At 42.8% G+C, this 20,491-nt stretch overlaps 1 protein-coding gene across 1 annotated transcript in view; it reads right to left on the bottom strand.

Annotated features, from left to right (window-relative positions):
• Window positions 1–229: 229 nt before the first annotated feature.
• The window catches only part of LOC310994544 (noelin-2-like), a gene marked incomplete at both ends in the record, with an annotated part of 35,228 nt that continues 14,966 nt past the window's right edge, over window positions 230–20,491 (bottom strand). The window contains 5 exons of the mRNA XM_083983276.1: window positions 230–550; window positions 2,416–2,589; window positions 4,315–4,491; window positions 13,607–13,713; window positions 15,263–15,482. Coding sequence (XP_083839402.1) covers window positions 230–550; window positions 2,416–2,589; window positions 4,315–4,491; window positions 13,607–13,713; window positions 15,263–15,482 — 999 coding nt within the window. The remainder of the gene's footprint in view (window positions 551–2,415; window positions 2,590–4,314; window positions 4,492–13,606; window positions 13,714–15,262; window positions 15,483–20,491) is intronic.

Raw genomic sequence — 20,491 nt, forward strand, 5'->3', positions numbered from 1 at the left:
GCGAGCTTTTCGCAGTCTGGAAGTCATTCACATTCAAACACTGATGGTTCTCACTTTCCTGTTGGCATGAATGACCATGGCTTGTGTGTGTGTGTGTATATGTATGTGTCTGTATGCGTATGTGTTGTGAATTGCGGCACCCTTCGATAACCCACCACCTCCATCTCTGCTGTATTTGTGTGTTTTTGTTTTGTTTTTTTATCTAACCCGTTTCCTACATGCCGTCTATCTATCCGTCACTCCGGATGACGTGAAACAGCGTGACGTTGTAGAGCACCTGGTGTCCGTTGTTCCAGGTGTACAGCGCTCGCTCCCTGGGGTTGTAGTCCATCATGCTGATGTGCGAGTACTGGTTGTGGAAGGGGATGTCGGTGTACTCGTACGTGGACGTGTTGGTGTGGTAGGCGAAGTGCACCTTGGCCCCGGCCAGGTGGGAGTTGGTGACGTACAGGGTGCCGCAGATCATGAAGGCCTCGCCTGCGCTGCGCTTGGGAAACCCCGTGTCCCAGCTCTGGAGCACGTCGAGCGAGCGAGGGTCCAGGCGGCTCACCTGCAGAGAGAGACAGAGAGAGAGAGAGAGAGAGAGAGAGAAAGAGAGATCTGAGCTCCTGATTGAGAAGAGGCCTTTTGCACGTGATCCAGCTATTTGTCGTCTCTGGTGATAGACCACAATTAAGTCAACATAATCACATGCTCTGGCAACAAAAGACAATAAAAAAAAACCTGTTTACCCCCCTTTTATGCTTATTTTCTATTTGCACATAAAACGAAAAATATCAAACAATTTATTATTTCATTTTTTTTCACATTTAGCTCAAGCGGAAAAACTGGATGTGCTGATAAAAGCACAATGTGACAAAGCAATGGAACCAGAGCTGCTGAATAAAACATGACACACAGGAAGCATGTGACTTAAACGTTCAGTAAAGCTCCTGCTGCTGCTGCTGCTGCAGAGAGGCTGAGCAGCAGCAGCAGCAGCAGCAGCAGCAGCAGCAGCAGCAGCAGCAGCAGCAGAAGACAGAAACATCACGTCTGTGTGAAGCAGCCAGGAAACGATAACGTTCATGTTTCCCTTCCTTCACGTTTTCAACATCTTTTCAACTGGAGCTCTTAATTTGTTGCGATCATGCTGCAGCTTCTTCCTCTGACTGGAGGAACGCTGCTGTGAAACCGTGGTGGGACGAAAATGTGCAATAATTCACATTTTCTTCTGTTTTTTTTTATATTTCACTTTAACTAGATAAACTAGATAAACTACATTAGAAAAAACCTTCATACAAAATGGGCATACAGTACAGCACCTGACATTGTTAAATGAAGTAACTGAAGTAATAAAAAGAACGAGTAGTAGTCCAGTGCTTTCTGTCTCATGATATTTGTTTGTTGGTTCTACTAATATATATACGTATACATATACATACTTATACACATTGGTTTATCTGCCTCACATCACCATGCCATACCAATTAAGGGGTAAATGAACTATAATCACCAATAATCATTAATGATCACTGTCCATTACACCCTGATGCTATGATAGTGTCAGGGGTATGAGTAAAAAACAAACCAAAAGAAACAACAAACACACACAAAAATTTGTGCTAGATCAATGTTAAACTGATAACACGATAAAGTATCTGTATCTGTTGTATCTTAAGTAAAAGGAGTTGGTTGTAATTTCGTTTCATCCCACATTTTATTCCTCTGTGTTTGCTGAAACAGGGAGTTCGATATCTTAACTTTTCTTTGAGGGTGTAATTTAATTACTGGAGAAGGGAGAATTGTATTCTGTTATTATTTTTTGCTTTTTTTGCCAACCCTCAAACTTTTCACTGCCTTTTGGATTGATTTGATTTTACTGGAAAAACAGTCAGTCGGTCTTTATATTTATGTTTCTCACTCTTCCACAGGAAAACCTGAACTTAACCCGAACCTAACCTGATAACCCAACTTTGAATTACGTCTTTACGATTCCATGATTCATGTTATTTCTTGTCACAAACAGATTTCAGTCCCCTCAGTCCCCACAACATGAGTAACACCAGGATGACACACACACACACACACCTTATTTGTCCCCTGGGTAAATGCAGGGAGTTGTAACAGAAGCGCAGTAATGGAGAAAATTAGCCGTATATTAAAATGGTGTTGGGTGAAACTGCTGTTCATTATGTTAGATGGCATTGTTCAACGCAACAATGTCTCTGTCAGCTTTTTTAATGGATTTTTAAAAACCGTAGGGGTTTATGACTTCTGGTAGGTAAAGCAAAACCTGCTGACTGCAGAAACTTCAATTATAAAATTCAGTTAGAGAGAAAAAAAAAAAGAAACAGCTTCAAGTTCTTTGCCTTTTATTTAGTTTGGAGTAAATGCAGGACACACACACACACACACACACTGGGGGGTAAACTGTACCATGATGTTTCCAGCGTTGGGGATGGTGGTGTAGACGGCCCAGAGTCCCGTCTCATCAGCCATGAGGTCGATGTCGGAGGAGCCGCCCCAGCTGTAGGGGAACGTGTTGTTGTATCCGGCTCCACTCAGGCTGCGCTGGAGCAACACGCTGCGGGAGCGGAAGTGGTACTGAACCTGGAGACACACACACACATGCACATTGATCAGGCATAACATTATGACCACTGACGGTTGAAGTGAAAAACACTGAATAACACGTGAGACCTGTTAGTGGGTGGGGCATGTTAGAAAGCAAGTGAACATGTTGTCCTCAAAGTTGATGAGTAAGAAGCAAGAAAAGTGTCTGGATTTAAAGGAGTTTAACAAAAGCCAAACTGTGATGTTGAGACCAGACCAACCAACCCAAGGTCACTGCAGCGTATTAAAGCAGAGATTCCATCAAGCATTTCAGTGATGGTGAGCGGCCTGATGCTGCTTCATTATTACCACCGCTGCTATGTCAGGGTTGGGGCAGTAACAGTCACCTGTTTCCGTTACCATACCGACTAGCAAGTTTATAATCTCCTACTTCAGCCTCCTGTTTTCACTACACGCTGTTCTGCTGCAACCCAACTACACAGCTGTTAAATTATTGGCTGTTTGCCTCTCGCTCATAGCGTCCAGGGATGTTTCAATGTCCCACATCCTTAAGTTTTACATTGCTGACTTGTATCATCAGAACATACATGTCCTGTGACCCCCTGCCCACATACTGTACAGTACAGTGTTAAAGGGATAGTTCAACATTTTGGCAAATTGGCCCATTGCCATAATCCCTATAGTCTTAGCAGTAGGTTCATTACCAGTTGGTGCAAGCTATTTTTAGAACGGCGGAGCAGAGCCACAAGCTGCTCAGAGCTACGCTACGTAGGCTCATGGGATTTTTTGGTTTCAATAACTCCAAAACGCTCTGGTGGACAAGTTGTGACCAAGGGGGCAGTTGTGGGTCTGAGAAGTGAAGCTCACTTCCGCGTTCAAAAAACTGCAATCCCCCCGGCTTCCTCTGGGGGCTGGTGTCAGAAGGGAGCATTCCCCATAGACCCCCATGTTAAAATCGCCGATTTTACATCCTCAGTAAACATGTTAAAAGCCTGGTGTCAGAACGTTTTTTTTTCTCAATCGATAGTTTCTACCCCCGCACACACTCTGAGGGGGGTGAATTTTTTTTAACTCTACCGTTTTACTATTATTAGGTTAAAACTCTGGCCAATTAGGGCGCGGAAACGTTGAGTGACAGGCCCGAGCAGCTCCGTGGACAGCTGCTTCGAGGCCAGTGGGCGGGTTCTCGGCCGGCCAATCCAACATGGCGCTGTTCAGGCCGCCATATTTGAGTCACAAAAACGACTCCCCAAAACCAATGGGTGACGTCACGGACGCTACGTCCATTCTTTTTACGGTCTATGGTTGTGACCTGCACATTCACCAGAACGTTATGAGACAGAGTTGTTTTAGAGGGAAATTCATGCAAACTGCTGATGCCCGTTCCCGTTGGGAGCAGTTTTTCGGCAAGCAGTCTCTGCAGTTGCCTCGAAAACAACTCCGTCACATACAGTAACGGTCAGTTATTATCTCTTGGCGTGGTGAACTATCGGGGCCATGGGCCCCGAGCCACTTTGTACTGAAAAAAATTGGGCCTCAAGGTAAAAGAGGTTAGGAACCCCTGGTTTAGATCTTCCCCTCATCGCTCGATGCTCCTGAAATACTCTCAGTCGTGGAAGACAAGTTTATTTTGTTCTCGGAGGCAACCATCCCTTTTGATGACGGGAGCCGGTTCAATCTAGAATCTGAACGCTGGAAATCACAGTTTTCCCCCCATTTTACACGCCGGAGCGTGACCCCTCGGCCTCTTCAGCCTCTTACCAGGATGTTGCTCTGGTGCTTGTTGTAGTACAGCGACCCGTTGTAGACCACGTGGCCGGTTCCTGCCCAGGGGTGCGGCAACAAATGCTGCACAAAGTTCTGTCCCTTGGTGAAATCCCCCATGGTCCTGTACTCCAGCACACGCCTCCCCTTGTAGTAGCCGTCCATCGACCACACCTGAGGGAGGAGGGAGGAGGAGAGAGCAGACGTTTCATCTCTGATTTCACACGCGGCAGCTTGTTCAGGACGTACGGTAACACCGACTCCCACCTGGCGTCCAGTGACATTACATTTGCAGACTGAGTCATAACGGACACCTGCCACGCTCACCAGAAATGTGATTAGATAATGACATGGTGCACGGCGTTTCGGGCTGTCTGTCTTGCTATAAAGCCCCTCGGCTGAACCAGTCGGCTGTCCAATCACAGCTTAGCAACCGTAACCAAGCACAGCGGGCCTGTCAAGCTTTAGGTTTCTCAACAAGCCCAACTGGAGCTGCAGTATGAAAGACACTCCTTATGCAATATGAGTTTAGAGAGCGGTTTTCTTTTTTCTTTTCTTTTCTTTAAATGTCCAAAACCAAAAGCAGCCTCCTGTCCATCTGCTCTAACCCACGCTGCTCACGCTGACTCTCAGACTAATGGACCGGACGTCACCAGAAGTAAAACTCAGTGTGAACATATTAGCGCTAAAGCAAAAAATATAAAAATCTAACATCTGTGTTACTTACTTTTTCTTTTCTGTCTGAGTTTTTCCTTTTGTTCCCTGATAACCAACCGAACAGGGTTATGTTATATAACAAATGCTCCTTGTTCATTTCAATGTCTCTTACATGAATCATCAACTAATGGCGATGATTTAGCCTCTGCCTTTTAGCACCACATCAAGGACGCGGCACAATACGTCGCCGTCGAGCGCATATTTTAGATCCTTTAACAGAGATCTTATTTTGAAATGAGTCAGCCAGAGATTTAAGAGTTTTTTATCTAACACTTGCTAACTACAGATAATGATATTTACTGACCAATGAGCACAGTCTGTTGTCCTGTTCAACTGTTAAACTAATGGTTTCCTGGTAGAAATGACGTTTCTTTTAAATTTAACTCTGTCTGAAATCAACACATAGATAGATAAAAAAGATATATAAGTACATTTAGATAATAAATGATTGTAATATTGTTTTCCAATATGCTGAACTTTAAAAGTTATCTCTCTGGTGTTAATGGTGTTTGAGGAGCAGTTTTTTGCTCTATACATTTCTCCAGTTAATAAAACATAGAAAATTAGAGGTAATAAATCTGAATCTATTCGAGGTATTGAAAGACTGATTCCCTCTCTCTCCTTCTAACGCTCTCAGCCAAAATGAAAATTTGCAACCAGAGAGCAAAGAGAAGAGGTGTAAATACGGGCCCGGCTCTACGCAGGGGCAAGAGGGGGCAGTGCCCCCTCAAATAAATGTCTTGCCCCCTCAAATCCAAATTTTAGAAGTTGAGAAAGCACATTTTAATATACTCAACAAATGTGTATATTACCAAAGAGAAAGAAGTTAAGTTGGGGGTTCAGACATCCCTCTATCTAGACATGCCGGTAGTCCGACACTTTTTGATACCGCTATTCCGCGCGTCTCTTTTTTTTCTTTTTCTTTTTTTACAGCTGCGATACCCAGGCGCGTCTCTCTCTCTCTTTTCTTTTCAGCATGCCTATCACCGGTTTGATGAGGGAGTGATGTTCTTAATCTCAACAACTAAACATCAAGTCACAAACAAAACTGACACACATGATAAACAAACAGAACTATGCTGCAGTTTGTTTGTCAAGTTAACCTGTCACCTTCAGCACCACGGACAGCGCCGCGGATGAGCCGCGAAGAAGCTTCATCTGTGAGCGTCTGGGCTCTGGGCTTATGGCCTGGGGCCTCATTTATCAAAACTGTATAGCAGTGTAAAACTGCTGCTACTAAATGTTTTGCTTAGCCCTACGGCGAAAAGACACCCAAAATATTTACACCTTTTTCAGATCTATCAAACTGTGCGTGCACAACTCTTAGCAATTTCTCTTCGATAAATCAAACTGGATCCAAGAACGGTGCGCAGTTGCGCAAGTGAACGCACCTCCGTCCCCGGAATGCCTAGACACAACCATATAGTCAGCACGTGCATATTAATTAGCCATGTGCTCTGTGGAGCGACAACAAAGTGACAACAAAGACAACGGGCTGAGGGCGGGGGGAAGAAAGCGAGATAGCTACATGGCATCGGGCAATAAATCAGTCAGAAAAATGATCTTGCATTTTAACAAAGCTACAATAAAAACAAAAACCTCCCAAATCTCAACAAAAGGGAGCAGAAATAAGAATAATCTTACTCTTAATAATCTTAATCCTACAAATTGACAAAATTATCTGCAGTAGCACAAAAATCCGCCGAAAAAGGGACAGTGTTCTTTTCTAAAATGTTCTGTCCCCCCCCCCCTCCTCTTCTCAGAGTACACCAGAATGCTTCACTCACATTTTAAAATCACAAAAATTTTCTGGGGGGATGCCCCCAGACCCACCTACAGGTATTTAGCTACTCACCTTTTCCACCCCCTCTGGGTTTGCAATGCATCTTCAGGTATATGCACCCCCCCCCCCCACTATAATGTGGCTCTTTGCATTACAACAGTAAAAAATTTGGGCTCTAAGACCCTGGTTGGCCACCCTGACCCCTAGTTGGACAGGTCTGAAGGTAGAGGCCTGACAAAGTGCAATCCACTTCTCCAGGTTGCCGTTGGACACATAGCCAACAACCCAATTCAATGAAGTTACTATAAGCACAGAGAAAGAAAAGTGCTGGAGCATGATGTGTTCACATGATGCCCCCTTCACATTTCTGACTGCCCCCTCATATATGCCTGCCTAGAACCGGCCCTGTGTAAATATAGGGCAAGAGGAGGAAAAGGAGAAAAGCACTTGTGAAACAAACAGACGGAGACAGAGGCAGAGAGATGAGGAGGAAGAGGAAGAAGAAGAAGGACTGAGATGAGGAGAAAATTGAGCGTCAACAACAGCGTGGAGGATTAATTACCCAAAGAGTGGCGAGAGGTGAAACAGATGAAGGAGCAGAGAGTGGTGGGACGAGATGTTCGTTATTCCCTCCGTAAACAGACAAAAGTACATCGGGCCAGAAAAAGAGTGAGCAGATGAAAAGGATCTTTCTTTCATGGGTCGAAGAAAAAGAAAATCTCCCGGCTGCAGTGTGTTTTTTTTTTTTTAATTACAGTTAATTTGTAGTCGCAGTGTTTAACTGATTGCTGTGATTCTGCTGTCCTTCAATAACAGTGTTTAATTGAGACTCAGCTTGTGCCTTGGAAAGACAATGAAGCAAACTGATTGCTCTTTCTCTCTTTCACCACCACCAACGCTTCTCTTCTCTCTCTTCTCTCTGGTGTAAATATTCCTATTGGACCGGCTCATCTGATGAAAACTTCTCCGCTTTAATCCCCTTTTTTTTAAAACGGTGTTTTCAAAGGAGCTGGAGTCCCTTTGTTTTTTTGTGGCAGCTTTTTTTTCTCTTGCATTTGAATGCACCATTTGCTTTAGATAAACAAGCTCCAGCCGCTTATTGTACAGTGATCCGTGCACTGCACGCACTCAACAAACAAAAAAAAAGAAAAAAGTGAGGGATGATGTTTTTGAACTCACAACTAAGTTCTAGAGATTGATTTTCTCTCCATGCCTCCCCCGTCTCCCTCCCACCTCACTCCCCTGAAGAATAGAATTGGATTTTATCCTAATAATCACTGTGGTCGCTCGCTGCGGCGTAATCCGCTCCTCTTAAACATAAGGGATAGAAAATCCTCCGTCCTCTGTCTGAGCAAATATTTATGGAGTTCAACGCCTTGTGAATCTCCATGCATTCGTTTATGTTCTCCGGTGTCACAGAGGAGAAATAACATGAGGAGAACATCGACAAACCTGCAGAGACGGACCGACAGGTTTCACTGCACGCGTGTTACCATGGCTACGAGGCAATTTGTTGAGTAAATCATGCTAGGAACATATATTCATTGGAAAGAAAAGAAAGACCTAGGCTCAATTTGTGCAGCAATATGAAGTCTTATTAAATTCAAATGCCCAGTTCTGCTTGATTAGTTTGTAAAGGTGAAATAATGTTTGACCACACCTGCCTGACCTTCACATTTCCATATGCAGACCTTTGTCAGACCAAGCTGATTGGTTGATTCGACTCAGGTTTGAAAAGAAGATGAAAAACCAAAAAAACCAAAACATCACGTACAGATTAAACTGAAAACCATGTTTAGTATTATTCATAATCCTTGCATCGTGCACACATTACGCATGCAGCTCTGCGCTGGATAGTAATACTATTTATATTTAAAGTATAATGTGTTGTGCCTGTCAATATGTTGTGCTGCTGCTGCTGCTGCTGCTGCTGACTCTGTGCTCTGGCTGTTTGTTTCCACTCTGCACTAAAAAAAAAAAAAAAAAACTCCTCAGACTTTAAAGTGAAGTGAAGTGAATTGAAGTATAAAAGAGTGGCCGGCCGCAGACGTCCCCCTGACGACCTTGTGTTCACTCTCTTAGCTCAGAGAGGCGTGCTCAGGACCTAATGCAAACATGGTAATTACTCTACTGTTTACCTCCTGATCACTCGGACGGAGAACAGAGTGATTGTGTTTTCAGGACAGTAAAATCCTCCCTAACAGTCCAATAATCCAATGTGCAGTATTATTGGGGCGTCCGATAAACACACGGATCTACAGCTTTTTACTCCAGCTGGACTTTAGGATTGTTTAGTTTTTCTTCATCCCGCTGATACATCAAACAATGACCGCCAGGTTTTGGTCTTAAAGGTAAAGAGTAGGATGGTGAGTCTGTGGGTTTGTTTGATGCAGTTTGTAAACACAACATTCAATCTGCCCCTGATGGCAGTTGTCAGGACTGACCCGGGCCGTGTCCTACTGCTGTTGAACCCTTCTCCACTTTATTTGCTATTCACTACCACACAAATACGGATTTAATGAATCCACATAAGTATTTTATCGTTTTGGCGTTTTCTCCAGACAGAAAAGGCGTTTTGAGGGGGTGAAAACTGTATTTTTTAGAAACAGGTCCCAGAGTGGGAAAATCTAAAAACGCTGCTTCAATGTTTTCATGTAGACACCCAGAACAGATATTTTGTGAAAGGATGATGTCATACCTCCCCACCGCTCTCACCTGTAACCTGAGACACACCTCTGGATGCATACAGTCTATGGACGTAACGTAACAACAACAACGGACGACTACTGTCGGTCTGCAGACACGGTCACTACCACACATGCAGAAGAAGCCTGTGTGTGATGATTAAGCAGGATTTCTTTTGTATAAGTGTAACGGAGGTCCGTGTAGTCGTATAGTCACAGTCAGGAGAAGTGACAGCATGTGGCGGTTAGCGGTACTGGAGTTAAACTCACTCACCCATACAGTAAAAGACGTGCTAATCCACTTGCCAAGTGGTCATTGACCTCTTGGCAAAACGGTTTCGAAACCCACTCAGGGCAGGTCACAGAACAACATCGGTCACATAAGTCTATATTTTTGTCTTTATGAAAATCCTGCAGCCTCCACCTTTAACGCCCAGTGACCCACAACGTCACAAGGCCAGGTCACCACCACACCATCAATATGTCTGATTATCCAAACTCCAAACATTACTGTATAGCATTAAATAAGCGTTAAATAATCCCCTCTCTCGCATGTTAGAGCGATTAAAAAAACAAACATAACATGAATCTGCCTCTTAAACCAGATCTGCATTACATTTTTATTTTAATGGATCCAGTCCTGGTTCACTGCAAATTAGCTCAGTAGTTTTTTGCGTTCAATGCAATGCAACGCTGACAAACACATAAACAAACACAGATGCACGTAACATCCCCGGGGGAGGTGACGCCATATGAAAACATCCAAACCTATATTTAATGTCTATCACAACCTGTCTCCACTCGCTCTTTCCTGACTGTTTGATGAACCGTCGCCCGCTCCTTGTTTCTTCCTCCTTCTGTCCGCCCCCTCTTCGTTTTCCTGCCTCTCCTGTCCCTGCTTCCCACCTCTTCACCAACCATCACTTCTCTCTCTCTCTCTCTCTCTCTATTATTTGCTCTCTTCTTCTTCTTCCCTCTCTCGATCTCACACTATCAGCAAAGACATCTTGACAGATCAGGGGATATCCACACCTCAGCAGCTGTTCTCAAGTACGCCGACAGGTGTGTGTGCAGGCGTGAGCTTGTTTCTGTGTGTGTGTGTGTGTGTGTTTGAGTGTATAAAGTATAATCTGTGAACACACACACACAGAGAGACACACACACACATACATTCACACCGATGAGCTAATGAAGAATTCATAAATGCCAAACTGGGACCCTGTGCAGACTCTGTAGTCATGGATACCAAAGGTTGTATGAGAATGACTTCACTTATTTTTGACTCACAGGAGAAATGAAAGAAAAAAAAAAAGAAAAAGAAATATAATCATATTTGCCATTATTGGTGGTTGATGGTCAATATCAGCAGCCCCATAATAATCAGAGCCTATGAAATATCAAAGGCCTTCAAGGTTATCACCACATAAAGGACATCAGCAGCCGGCAGTGATCACATAACCTGGTTACATCACTGTTTGTTATCGGAGAGATCAATAAACACTATTGTGTCCTTTGTAGTAGCCGACCGTACAGGAAATGTCAATGACATCATATTTATAGAGCAGTAAAATACACAACCGCTGACAGCAGCACCTGTCTCTGTATAAGACGACCTGCAGCAGGTTTTTCATCAGGTGGCAGGAAACGCAGCGTATTTACTGTACAAACGGGTGTGGTTTTCTGTTTCACAGAGCTGAACGAAGTGCCGTCTTTGAACGCATTGTGCGAATCCTCATAGGTCTAATATGGTCTAAAAACTATGTTAAATTTACATTTACATTATATTTACATAATGACTTCATCCTTTATCCTCAATCACTCATAGTTGAGACCATGCAAGGTGCTGACTGCTGCACTGGGAGCAGATTTCAGTGTGTGTGGAGGAGCTGTATCGGTAACTATGGGTGATGCAGGATGAACAATGCAGGTTTCTTTTTTCTTTTTTTAAGTATCAGAAAAATCCAATTTATTTGACTTTAACTTCTACAAATTTTGTATTTTTTTCAAGTATATTTTTGGGGCTTTTCATTTGATAGTACAGTTGAGAGGACAGGACAGGAAATGGGGAAGCAGAGAGAGGGGGAATGACGTGCAGGAAAGGGCCGCCCACGGGATTTGAACCGGGGCCGCCTGCAGCGAGGACTTCAGCCTCAACACATGGGGCGCCTGCTTAACCTCCTGCACCACTTGGCGCTCAAACTTCTACCAATTTATCTATGTATTTTCACAATGTGTTTTTCTTCATTTGTTTTATTTATTATTCATCTATTTTTGCCTATTTTATGTCATGAACTTATTGTACTTTATTTTATATTTAAGTATATTTCTGTATATACCTATAATATGAAATGGGGCGAGGGAGGGTGAGGAGGGCTTGGGTTGAAAAAATATGTTCACAATATACTTCAAAATCCAATAAACACAATGTTCAAAACCAAACAAAGAAATCAGAAAAACCATCTCTGCAAAATGTTTTAGGAGGAAGCAGGAGATGCATCAGACAGATTCGGCGAGCCTCGGAGGAACGCAGAGTGCATTTTGGTTCGAGACACTGAATGTAAACACGACTGTTTGTTTACAAGAAAACTCCACAGGGTTCCTTTAAGAACGCAGGATAAAAGTGACTTCAGTAAATTACAGATATTTTATTTATAATACAAATCCAGAAGGAGCGTATGGTGCGTTTGAATAAAACCGAGCTTCTTCATACACAGATTTAGAGACAAAAGGAGAGAGAGACAGAGAAAAAGAAAGGAAAAAAAGAGGGTCCTATTCTCATAAGCCTCCACAACAGTCAGACTGGTAACTGGGAAACATGAGGCAATAACTGGGATACTTCCACTGTGTATAGCTCCTTCTCATCGCCAGGGAGAAGCTCTAATAGGGAACAGGCAAGGGTCACCATGGCGATATAAATCACACCTGGCAACTGGGAGACAGTCGCCTTGACAACTAGCTTAATATGCGCTCCCTGAACAGAGTATGTGTGTTCGAAAAGGAAATGGGTGAAGCTTGTAGTGAGCAGAGGCAGAGTGGAGAAAGTATATAAGGCAGAGAGCGGCAGAGGAAGCACATTAAGGGGAAATTACAGGTGAATAGGGTAAAAGTTTTAACTAACAGATATCAAGTTTATCGCTTACATGAAGACAAATATTTTTTGTGTTAAAGGGATAGTTCAACATTTTGGCAAATTGGCCCATTGCCATAATCCCTATAGTCATAGCAGTAGGTTCGTTACCTTTAATTGTCGGTGCAAGCTGTTTTTAGAACGGCGGAGCAGAGCCGTGAGCTGCTCAGAGCTACGCTACGGAGGCTAATGGGATTTCTTTGTTTCCCTCATCAAACTCATCAAATACACAATCCAACAACTCCAAAACGCTCTGGTGGACAAGTTGTGACCTGCACATTCACCACGCTATGAGATAATAACAGAACGTTACAAGACAGAGTTTTTTTAGAGGTAAATGCAGAGACTGCTTGCTGAACAACTGCCCCCGACGGGAACATGCATCAGCGGTTTTGCATGAATTTACCTCTAAAACAACTCTGTCTCGTGACGTTCTGTTATTATCTCATAGCGTGGTGAATGTGCAGGTCACAACTTGTCCACCAGAGCGTTTTGGAGTTATTGGATTGTGTATCTGATGAGTTTGATGAGGGAAACCAAGAAATCCCATGAACCTCTGTAGCGTAGCTCTGAGCAGCTCACGGCTCTGCTCCGCCGTTCTAAAAATAGCTTGCACTGACAATTAAAGGTAACGAACATACTGCTGAGTGTCACAGTAGCATGATAACTTTTGGTGAATTTAGGAGAAATCTACTGACAAAAGAGGCAAAATGAAGTAAAATAACCACCTTAATGTGGATTTTCTACCATTTCTTTCCACTTTTCTGAAAGATGTTAAGGAAGAAAAATAGCCCAAAATCTCAAAATTGATCAGTGCAGTGTTTCTGCCTGTAGTGTCTCGCCTACGGAGCGTGGCTTCCCTCTGAACACCTGCTTCACCTGTCACGTACACACACACACACACACACACACACACACACACACACACACACACACACACACAGACGTAAACACGTAAGCAGCACACTGTACACCTACTCTGCTGTCGGAGCTGGGAATCATGGCGTCAGTCATCCAGGAGCCGAAGCGGGATCCCGAGGCTCTCACGGTGATCGGGCCGCTAACTGCAGTCAAACGACCGCAACCTGTTAACAGATGATGAATGTGCCGTATTAAGTGTGCAGCAGCAGTAGCGGAGGAGGAGAAGGAGGAGGAGGTTTAAATGGTGTGTGTTCAGATTTTCTGGTTTGTGAAGTGAGTGAGTGAGTGAGTGAGTGAATGAGTGATGCTGTCTGTCAAGGTCACCCCCCCTGGCCGGCCTGTTTATGACATTCATCTAATCACCTGCCACCTCGACTCAATTTTACCGGCAATTCATGAAGTCTATTCACATAATAAGTGTGGGAGAATAAAGAAACAGGTTGAAATGGGAAAAAATGAAGCAGTCAGTCAGAACAGTTGGTTATGTCCCACTTCGACGCCTCATGACTGCCTTTTTAAATCAGTTTGGATTTTGGGTAAAAGCCTCCTCTTGTTGGTCCATAACAAAAAGATTTGAGACTTGGATTCACAGCAGTTGCAATGAATTTTAATAGTGACTATTTTTCACAGCCTTTGCTTAGATATCTGGCTGAAAATACAACCTCCAGGTTCAGAGATACCTCACTTCACTGACTACGTTTACATGCAGTCAGTATTCGGGTTAAGGTCGATATTCCGATTTCTGAAACATTTGGAATAACCTGTTTACATGCGTGAGCAAACAGGGTTATTCGTGTTTACATGGTGATTGTAATAAATTGGGATATGATCAAAACAGCGACGCACGGACAACGTCTCGACGCACGGAGAACGTCATGACGCAAAATGTGCGTCATTTCCGCTTCTTCTTCCTGTTACCAAAAACAACAGCAGCAGCAGCACGGCGGCACAGTTGCCAAGTCCGCTTATTATAAACGACTTTGGGCTTGTTTTTCTGTGAAGTTGCTTATAAATATTGGTAGTCGGGTGTTTTTTGGCATGTTGTCTACGCTTGACTCCCCCACCCACATCCCGAAATTGTCTTTCACCACTGTTCGAGAGAATAAAAGCCGGGTATATTTCTATTTTCTTAAAGTTCTTGTGTCATAGCCCACGATCGGCCGATTGAGCAATTTCTAAGCTGCTTCTTTCCTCATCAGAGTTCGCAGTCGGCCTGAGTCGGAGGTCCTGTCATGTTGAGAACTCCGACTGACCCGAGGAAAGAGCCGGAGCCTACAGTCTGTGGCCAGAGCACACATTTATTTATTAGAAGTTTGAAAGGCGCCTGTATACCTGTCATTATAATATAATTTGTATAATTTGCAACAAGTAGTTCCTGTACTCAAAAGACCAACAGTCCTTGCGAATAGAACATGCGCAGAACACAAATGAATGTTCCTTTCGACGGGAATATCCCGATAGGCGTAGACATGGCCAGATATTCGGGTTAGAAAAGGAGTAACCTAGGGGTCATTTTCGGGTTTTTAAAAACCGGAATATGAGCATATTGGGGTTTTTCAAAAGGGTTATTCGTGTTTTCATGGCCGTGTGCAACTGGGTTATTGCTAATATTCCGGTTATGAAAGGGTTATTGACTGCATGTAAACGTAGTCACTGTGAATTGGTGAGTGATTAGTAGCCTATAGTGCTTCCCCTTCCCTTTTTGTTACATACCTAGTTTGTTCATGCAGCTGTGCAGCCTGGTTTCCAGCAGCAAAACCCGCTGCTGAAGCTCCTCGTAGTCGTACGCTCCGATCTCTTCCTGAATGGCTGTCAAGATGATCGACAGGTTGAGCAGCTCCAGGCGCAGGGTGGCCAGCGTCTGCAGGTCCAATCTGTACTGCTCCACCACTGACAGAAGGGGCCGTAACTGAGACATCTGGCCCTTCAGCTCCTGTGGGCGCATAACAGGCAGGAAGGAAAGCGAGTCAGGGGGAGTAGATGGGGGTACGCTACACACTAATGCGGTTAAGTCGGATACAGCATCTATAATTCTCTCTGTCTGTGCTGGGTTGGGCTGGGCGAGGTAGCTGCTTTGGAGCGGAGCCATCCTTCGCAGCCAATTGATGTAGTTATGCGTCTGGTCAGGACGTCCTCGGAGTGCGACCGCCTCCCTGTCAATGAGGCCTAGGCTTGTCTCGCTGAGAGGAGACCCCTGAGTGGAGTCAGGGTGCTTTTCATCCACCTAATTATGTGCTTCATCCTGTCCTCACTCCTCCATCTCACAAGCCTGTGACCTGGAAACTGATCTAGCGAGGAAAGAGGAAGTCTCTCCACGGGAGCATCGGGAGAGGAACCACAGGTGTATTGTATTGTGTAAAGACATTTGCAACCGGAGAGCATCAACCCTGTCGATGTGAATGGGTTTTCAATGTAATTACTCTCAATATTCATTTTAATTACGTGGTTTTTAACACTGTAGCACAGAAACAAATTGTTATTCATTATTCACTGAATAATAAAAATGATTAAATGTGATGAATTTTACAACGACTGAATCGTAAAAACCTTTGTCTTGTGTTTTATCCCTCAGTCTTTTTTGTTTTTATCCCTTCTTTCCTTCTTCTCTTATTTTCTGCTCCAGGTGCATCTTACAGCTTACTGAGGAGAAAGATGCAGCTCCACAGTCACTGTTATTACCATTGTCCAATTACTGTCCTATAATGGTCCTCTGTCAGGCGTCTCTCTGGAGCTCAAGCAACAACAGGCCAGTGAGCCAATCAGAAGAGAGCAGGCTTTAACACTTGCCTCTGATTGGCCGACTAAATACCTCGAAGATCTAATAACATAAATGTGGCAGCTTTTAGGTACACACAAAGAGAAAACAAATCCAGTCCGTCGTTTCAAATCACCGACTGAAAAACAGACGTCCGTCATTTAAAAATGAAATCACGGACTGTTATGAGAATCGGTATCGGAGAATATTGTAACGGTATCACTTCTAATCACAGCGGTGCCGTTCAATTAAGTCCTCATCTCGGAATGAGAGCACACCTGTAGCAACCAAAAACATAATAACAGCCAATAACGTAATAATTTTGGCCATTTTAAATGTAATAAAGCCAATAATGTAATAACGTGCCAATAATGTTATAACATTTTTGAGCCAATAACGTAATAACCTTTTGCCAATAATGTAACAAGTTATTACATTATTGGCTGGTTATTACGTTATTGGCCTAGTATTAAAGGGACAACGAGGAGTTTTGGAAAAGCGAAGCGTTTTCACACTACATTTATGAGCCTCCGCGCGCACCGTAAAATTCTTTTGACCGGCGCAAGACTGACTCATGTTTTCATTCATCAAGAATTAAAGTCAGAGGTTCAAAGAGGTTCACATACCGCCGTAGTTCCGACCAAAAACGGCGATTCAGCAGCGTTATTCTCATGATTCGTTGCGAAACCGAAAGTAAAAAACGCTGGTCGGCTCGACCAGCATCTCCGCCACCACTAATAATAACAAAATAACGATAGAGACAAAACGATATATTTATCGAAAATGGGCCCATTAACAAGTGTGGGTAGCGGAGATTCATCCACATTAACGTGAGACTTTTTTATAACCGAATAGAAACTCCTCGTCCCTTTAAAAAAACCTTTGAAAATGTAATAATTGGTGCCAATAATGTAATAATACATAAATATGACTGCAGTTCTTGGAAATAAAAGGCTTTTTTGCAGTTTTGTGCAGTTTGCTTATCAAAAATAGGTATAGTGGATGACATAGTCGTCATATTTATTCATGTACTATCTTTCACCTCTCTCTCTCTCTCTCTCTCTCTCTCTCTCTCTCTCTCTCTCTCTCTCTCTCTCTCACTTCTACCATGCTTAATGATATGTTTGCAGTAAGTAAGCATTGTAGGCTATCAACAACCTCCAAAACATAACCAAACTTGTGTATTGAATGGTGTCTGCCAGCCAGTTTATGTTTCAGTCATGTATAACTTCCTGCCTCAGACAAAACATTGGAAATAGGTAATGTGAAATGTGATAATTCCAGCATGGCTCGGAGGAGCAATGGCGTTGATTTGGTTTTACCATTGATTTTTTTTTTTTATTAACATTTAGCCATAATTTTTTTTTTTTCAACTTGATGGTTAGTGTTATCTCCAGAACACCCAACTGAAGTTCGGTAGTGTTTTCATTCACAAATGTAAAAAAATAAATTGGTGCAACATCTACCTTTAGACTTCCAATGTATTAATATAGAACCTAAGCTGCTTTATCATCACTGTAAAAAAAAATTAAAAAAACATTGAAATGTCACTTTATCCAACATGGGACATAAACTGGCTGGCAGACACCATTCAATATACAAGTTTGGTTATGTTTTGGAGGTTGTTGATAGCCTACAATGCTTAATGTAATAACTTATTACATTATTGGCAAAAAAGTTATTACGTTATTGGCTCAAAAGTTTTATTACATTATTGGCACATTATTACATTATTGGTTTTATTACATTTAAAATGGCCAAAATTATTACGTTATTGGCTGTTATTACTGTAGGTTATTGGTTGCTACACACTCTAAATGAGGACGAAGTCTCCTCTTGGCAATACGTGACCACCTCAATTTCATTTGTTTTTTATGACACCACAGAACTTTCTGATGGATGTAGGAGTCTCTCCATGTTTCTCCTTCTATAATGTATAAAGGGAACATGTAGCCTACGTTTTTTCAGACAAGACGATGGTCTCATAAACTATTCGATTTTTTTTTCCATTGAATGAGTATTCGATTGCACAGCCCTAAAACATAAAATACTGTTGCTGAGGAATAAATATTCAAAATTTAGAAATTTTGATGAATTTTTTTTATACAAAATAATTTAAATTACCACATATATCCACAAAAAGTACTGAAAACATACTGTTGTATACGAGTACCAAACCGTGTATCAGTATATTATCGGTTCAAATGTGAAAGGTACCCATCTCTAGCTGTGACATCACAAAGTTACAGTACAGAAGCTCATTTCAAGTTTCTAAGAGTTTCTGAACACCGGCTGTGTGCATTTCTCTGAGGACCGAGACTTTGATAGATTCACAGTATTAATAAAGAGCCAGAACCGGTTTTATAATCTAAAAAGCAAATGGGAATCTCAGTGTGTGACCTTTAATTACTTCTCATGAGTACAAAAATGCGTTGACACTGCGAGGTCAATTAGATCAATCAATCAAAGTTTTTTAAATGTCAAAAATTTAGGGCAGGGCAGAAAACGCTGGTTTCTTCAGCGTGTGCTGCAGTGAGGCCGGTCTGCATGCAGGCACTGAAGCCTCACAGTGTGGCTTACTGTTGGTGACCGGTGGACGGGCACTCGTTGATGGTGAGAAGTTAAAAGGGCTGGAAAAGGAATTGAAAGACTATTGCACCGTGAAGAAGGCACAGTCAGAGGAGCATCTGTGAATTTCCCCCGTGTGTTTCAGCTTCTCTTTGAAAACTGAATAAAGGGAACGGTCTCATTGAGTCGGGTGTGCAAACTCTTTTTGTACTTTTTTTTTTTGGACAGTACAGTAGCACACAACCCAACCCAGTTCAGTTCTCTTTTCCAAACTTTTTTTTTTTTTAGTTTAGTTTAGGATGATGTTTGTTCTTCGGCATAATTACGTCCTACACATTTGAAGGGATAGTTCAACATTTGGAAAATTGCCCCATTGCCATAATCCCTATAGTCATAGCGGTAGGTTCATTACTTTTAATTGTCGGTGCAAGCTATTTTTAGAACGGCGGAGCAGAGCCGCGAGCTGCTCAGAGCTACGCTACGGAGGCTCATGGGATTTCTTGGTTTTCCTCATCAAATACACAATCCAACAACTCCAAAACGCTCTGGTGGACAAGTTGTGACCCGCACATTCACCACACTATGAGATAATCATGTAACGTTACGAGATGTAGTTGTTTTCGAGGTAAATTCATGCAAACCCGCTGATGCGCATTCCTGTTGGGGGCAGTTTTTCAGCAAGCAGTCACTGTATTTACCTCGAAAACAACTCTGTCTGGTAACTCTCCTCTAAATCTCATAGCGTGGTGAATGTGCAGGTCACAACTTGTCTAATCCAGTTCAGTTCTCTCTTTTCTAAACTTGTTTTTTGTTTGTTTGTTTTTTAGTTTAGGATGATGTTTGTTCTTTGGCATAATTACATCTACACATTTAACATTAAAGATGATGTGTGTCATGAGCAATTGCCGTCTCCATCCATGCGTCTCTTCTTTACATCTCTCCGAGGAGCTGAGATGCAAGGAAGTGAAGTGAGGGAGGCAGCGGGCTATGTTGCGGGCCAAATGGAAAGCCGTCGCAGTCGTCGCCATCACCCTCCCCCCCTCCACCCTGAGAACATGCTGGAGGGGCTACGTATCCCATCTGGCCTGGGAACGCTGCACAATCCCACAGGAGGAGGAGGAGGAGGAGGGGGAAGCTGTGGCTGGAGGAAAGTGTATCTGGGCTGCTCTACACTGTTCGCTGGCACTGCACCCAGAAAAGCTGCATAAAATGGATAGATGATTTTTTTTTTTTCGCATTTTGGCCTCACATCCACAGTTAAACACTTGAAAATTGATCTGTTTCAAAATGCTCTCACACTGGATATACTTGAGCCTGCATGTGGCTGGAGATGAGACAACAAGACACTTTCTGCAAAGCAGCTTGAAGGATGATCAATATTTGGTGTATGAATGAATGTACAGCTGTGTGTGTGTGTGTGTTAAAGCAGCAGGGTTTTTCTTATTTAGCCCCTGGTTTGCCCTTCACCACACTTGGGTTTTTTCGTCTCACCTTTTTAAATCCTGCTCTGTAAGAAATAGAGGAGCTGGATTTGTAATATATTTATATATATATATAAAAAAGAAGATTCAAAAAAGTGTCAAACAGCAAAGACAAAAATCTTATCATCCCCTCAGAAC

Source organism: Trachurus trachurus (genome assembly GCF_905171665.1).
Source record: "Trachurus trachurus genome assembly, chromosome: 1".
Lineage (NCBI taxonomy): Eukaryota > Metazoa > Chordata > Actinopteri > Carangiformes > Carangidae > Trachurus > Trachurus trachurus.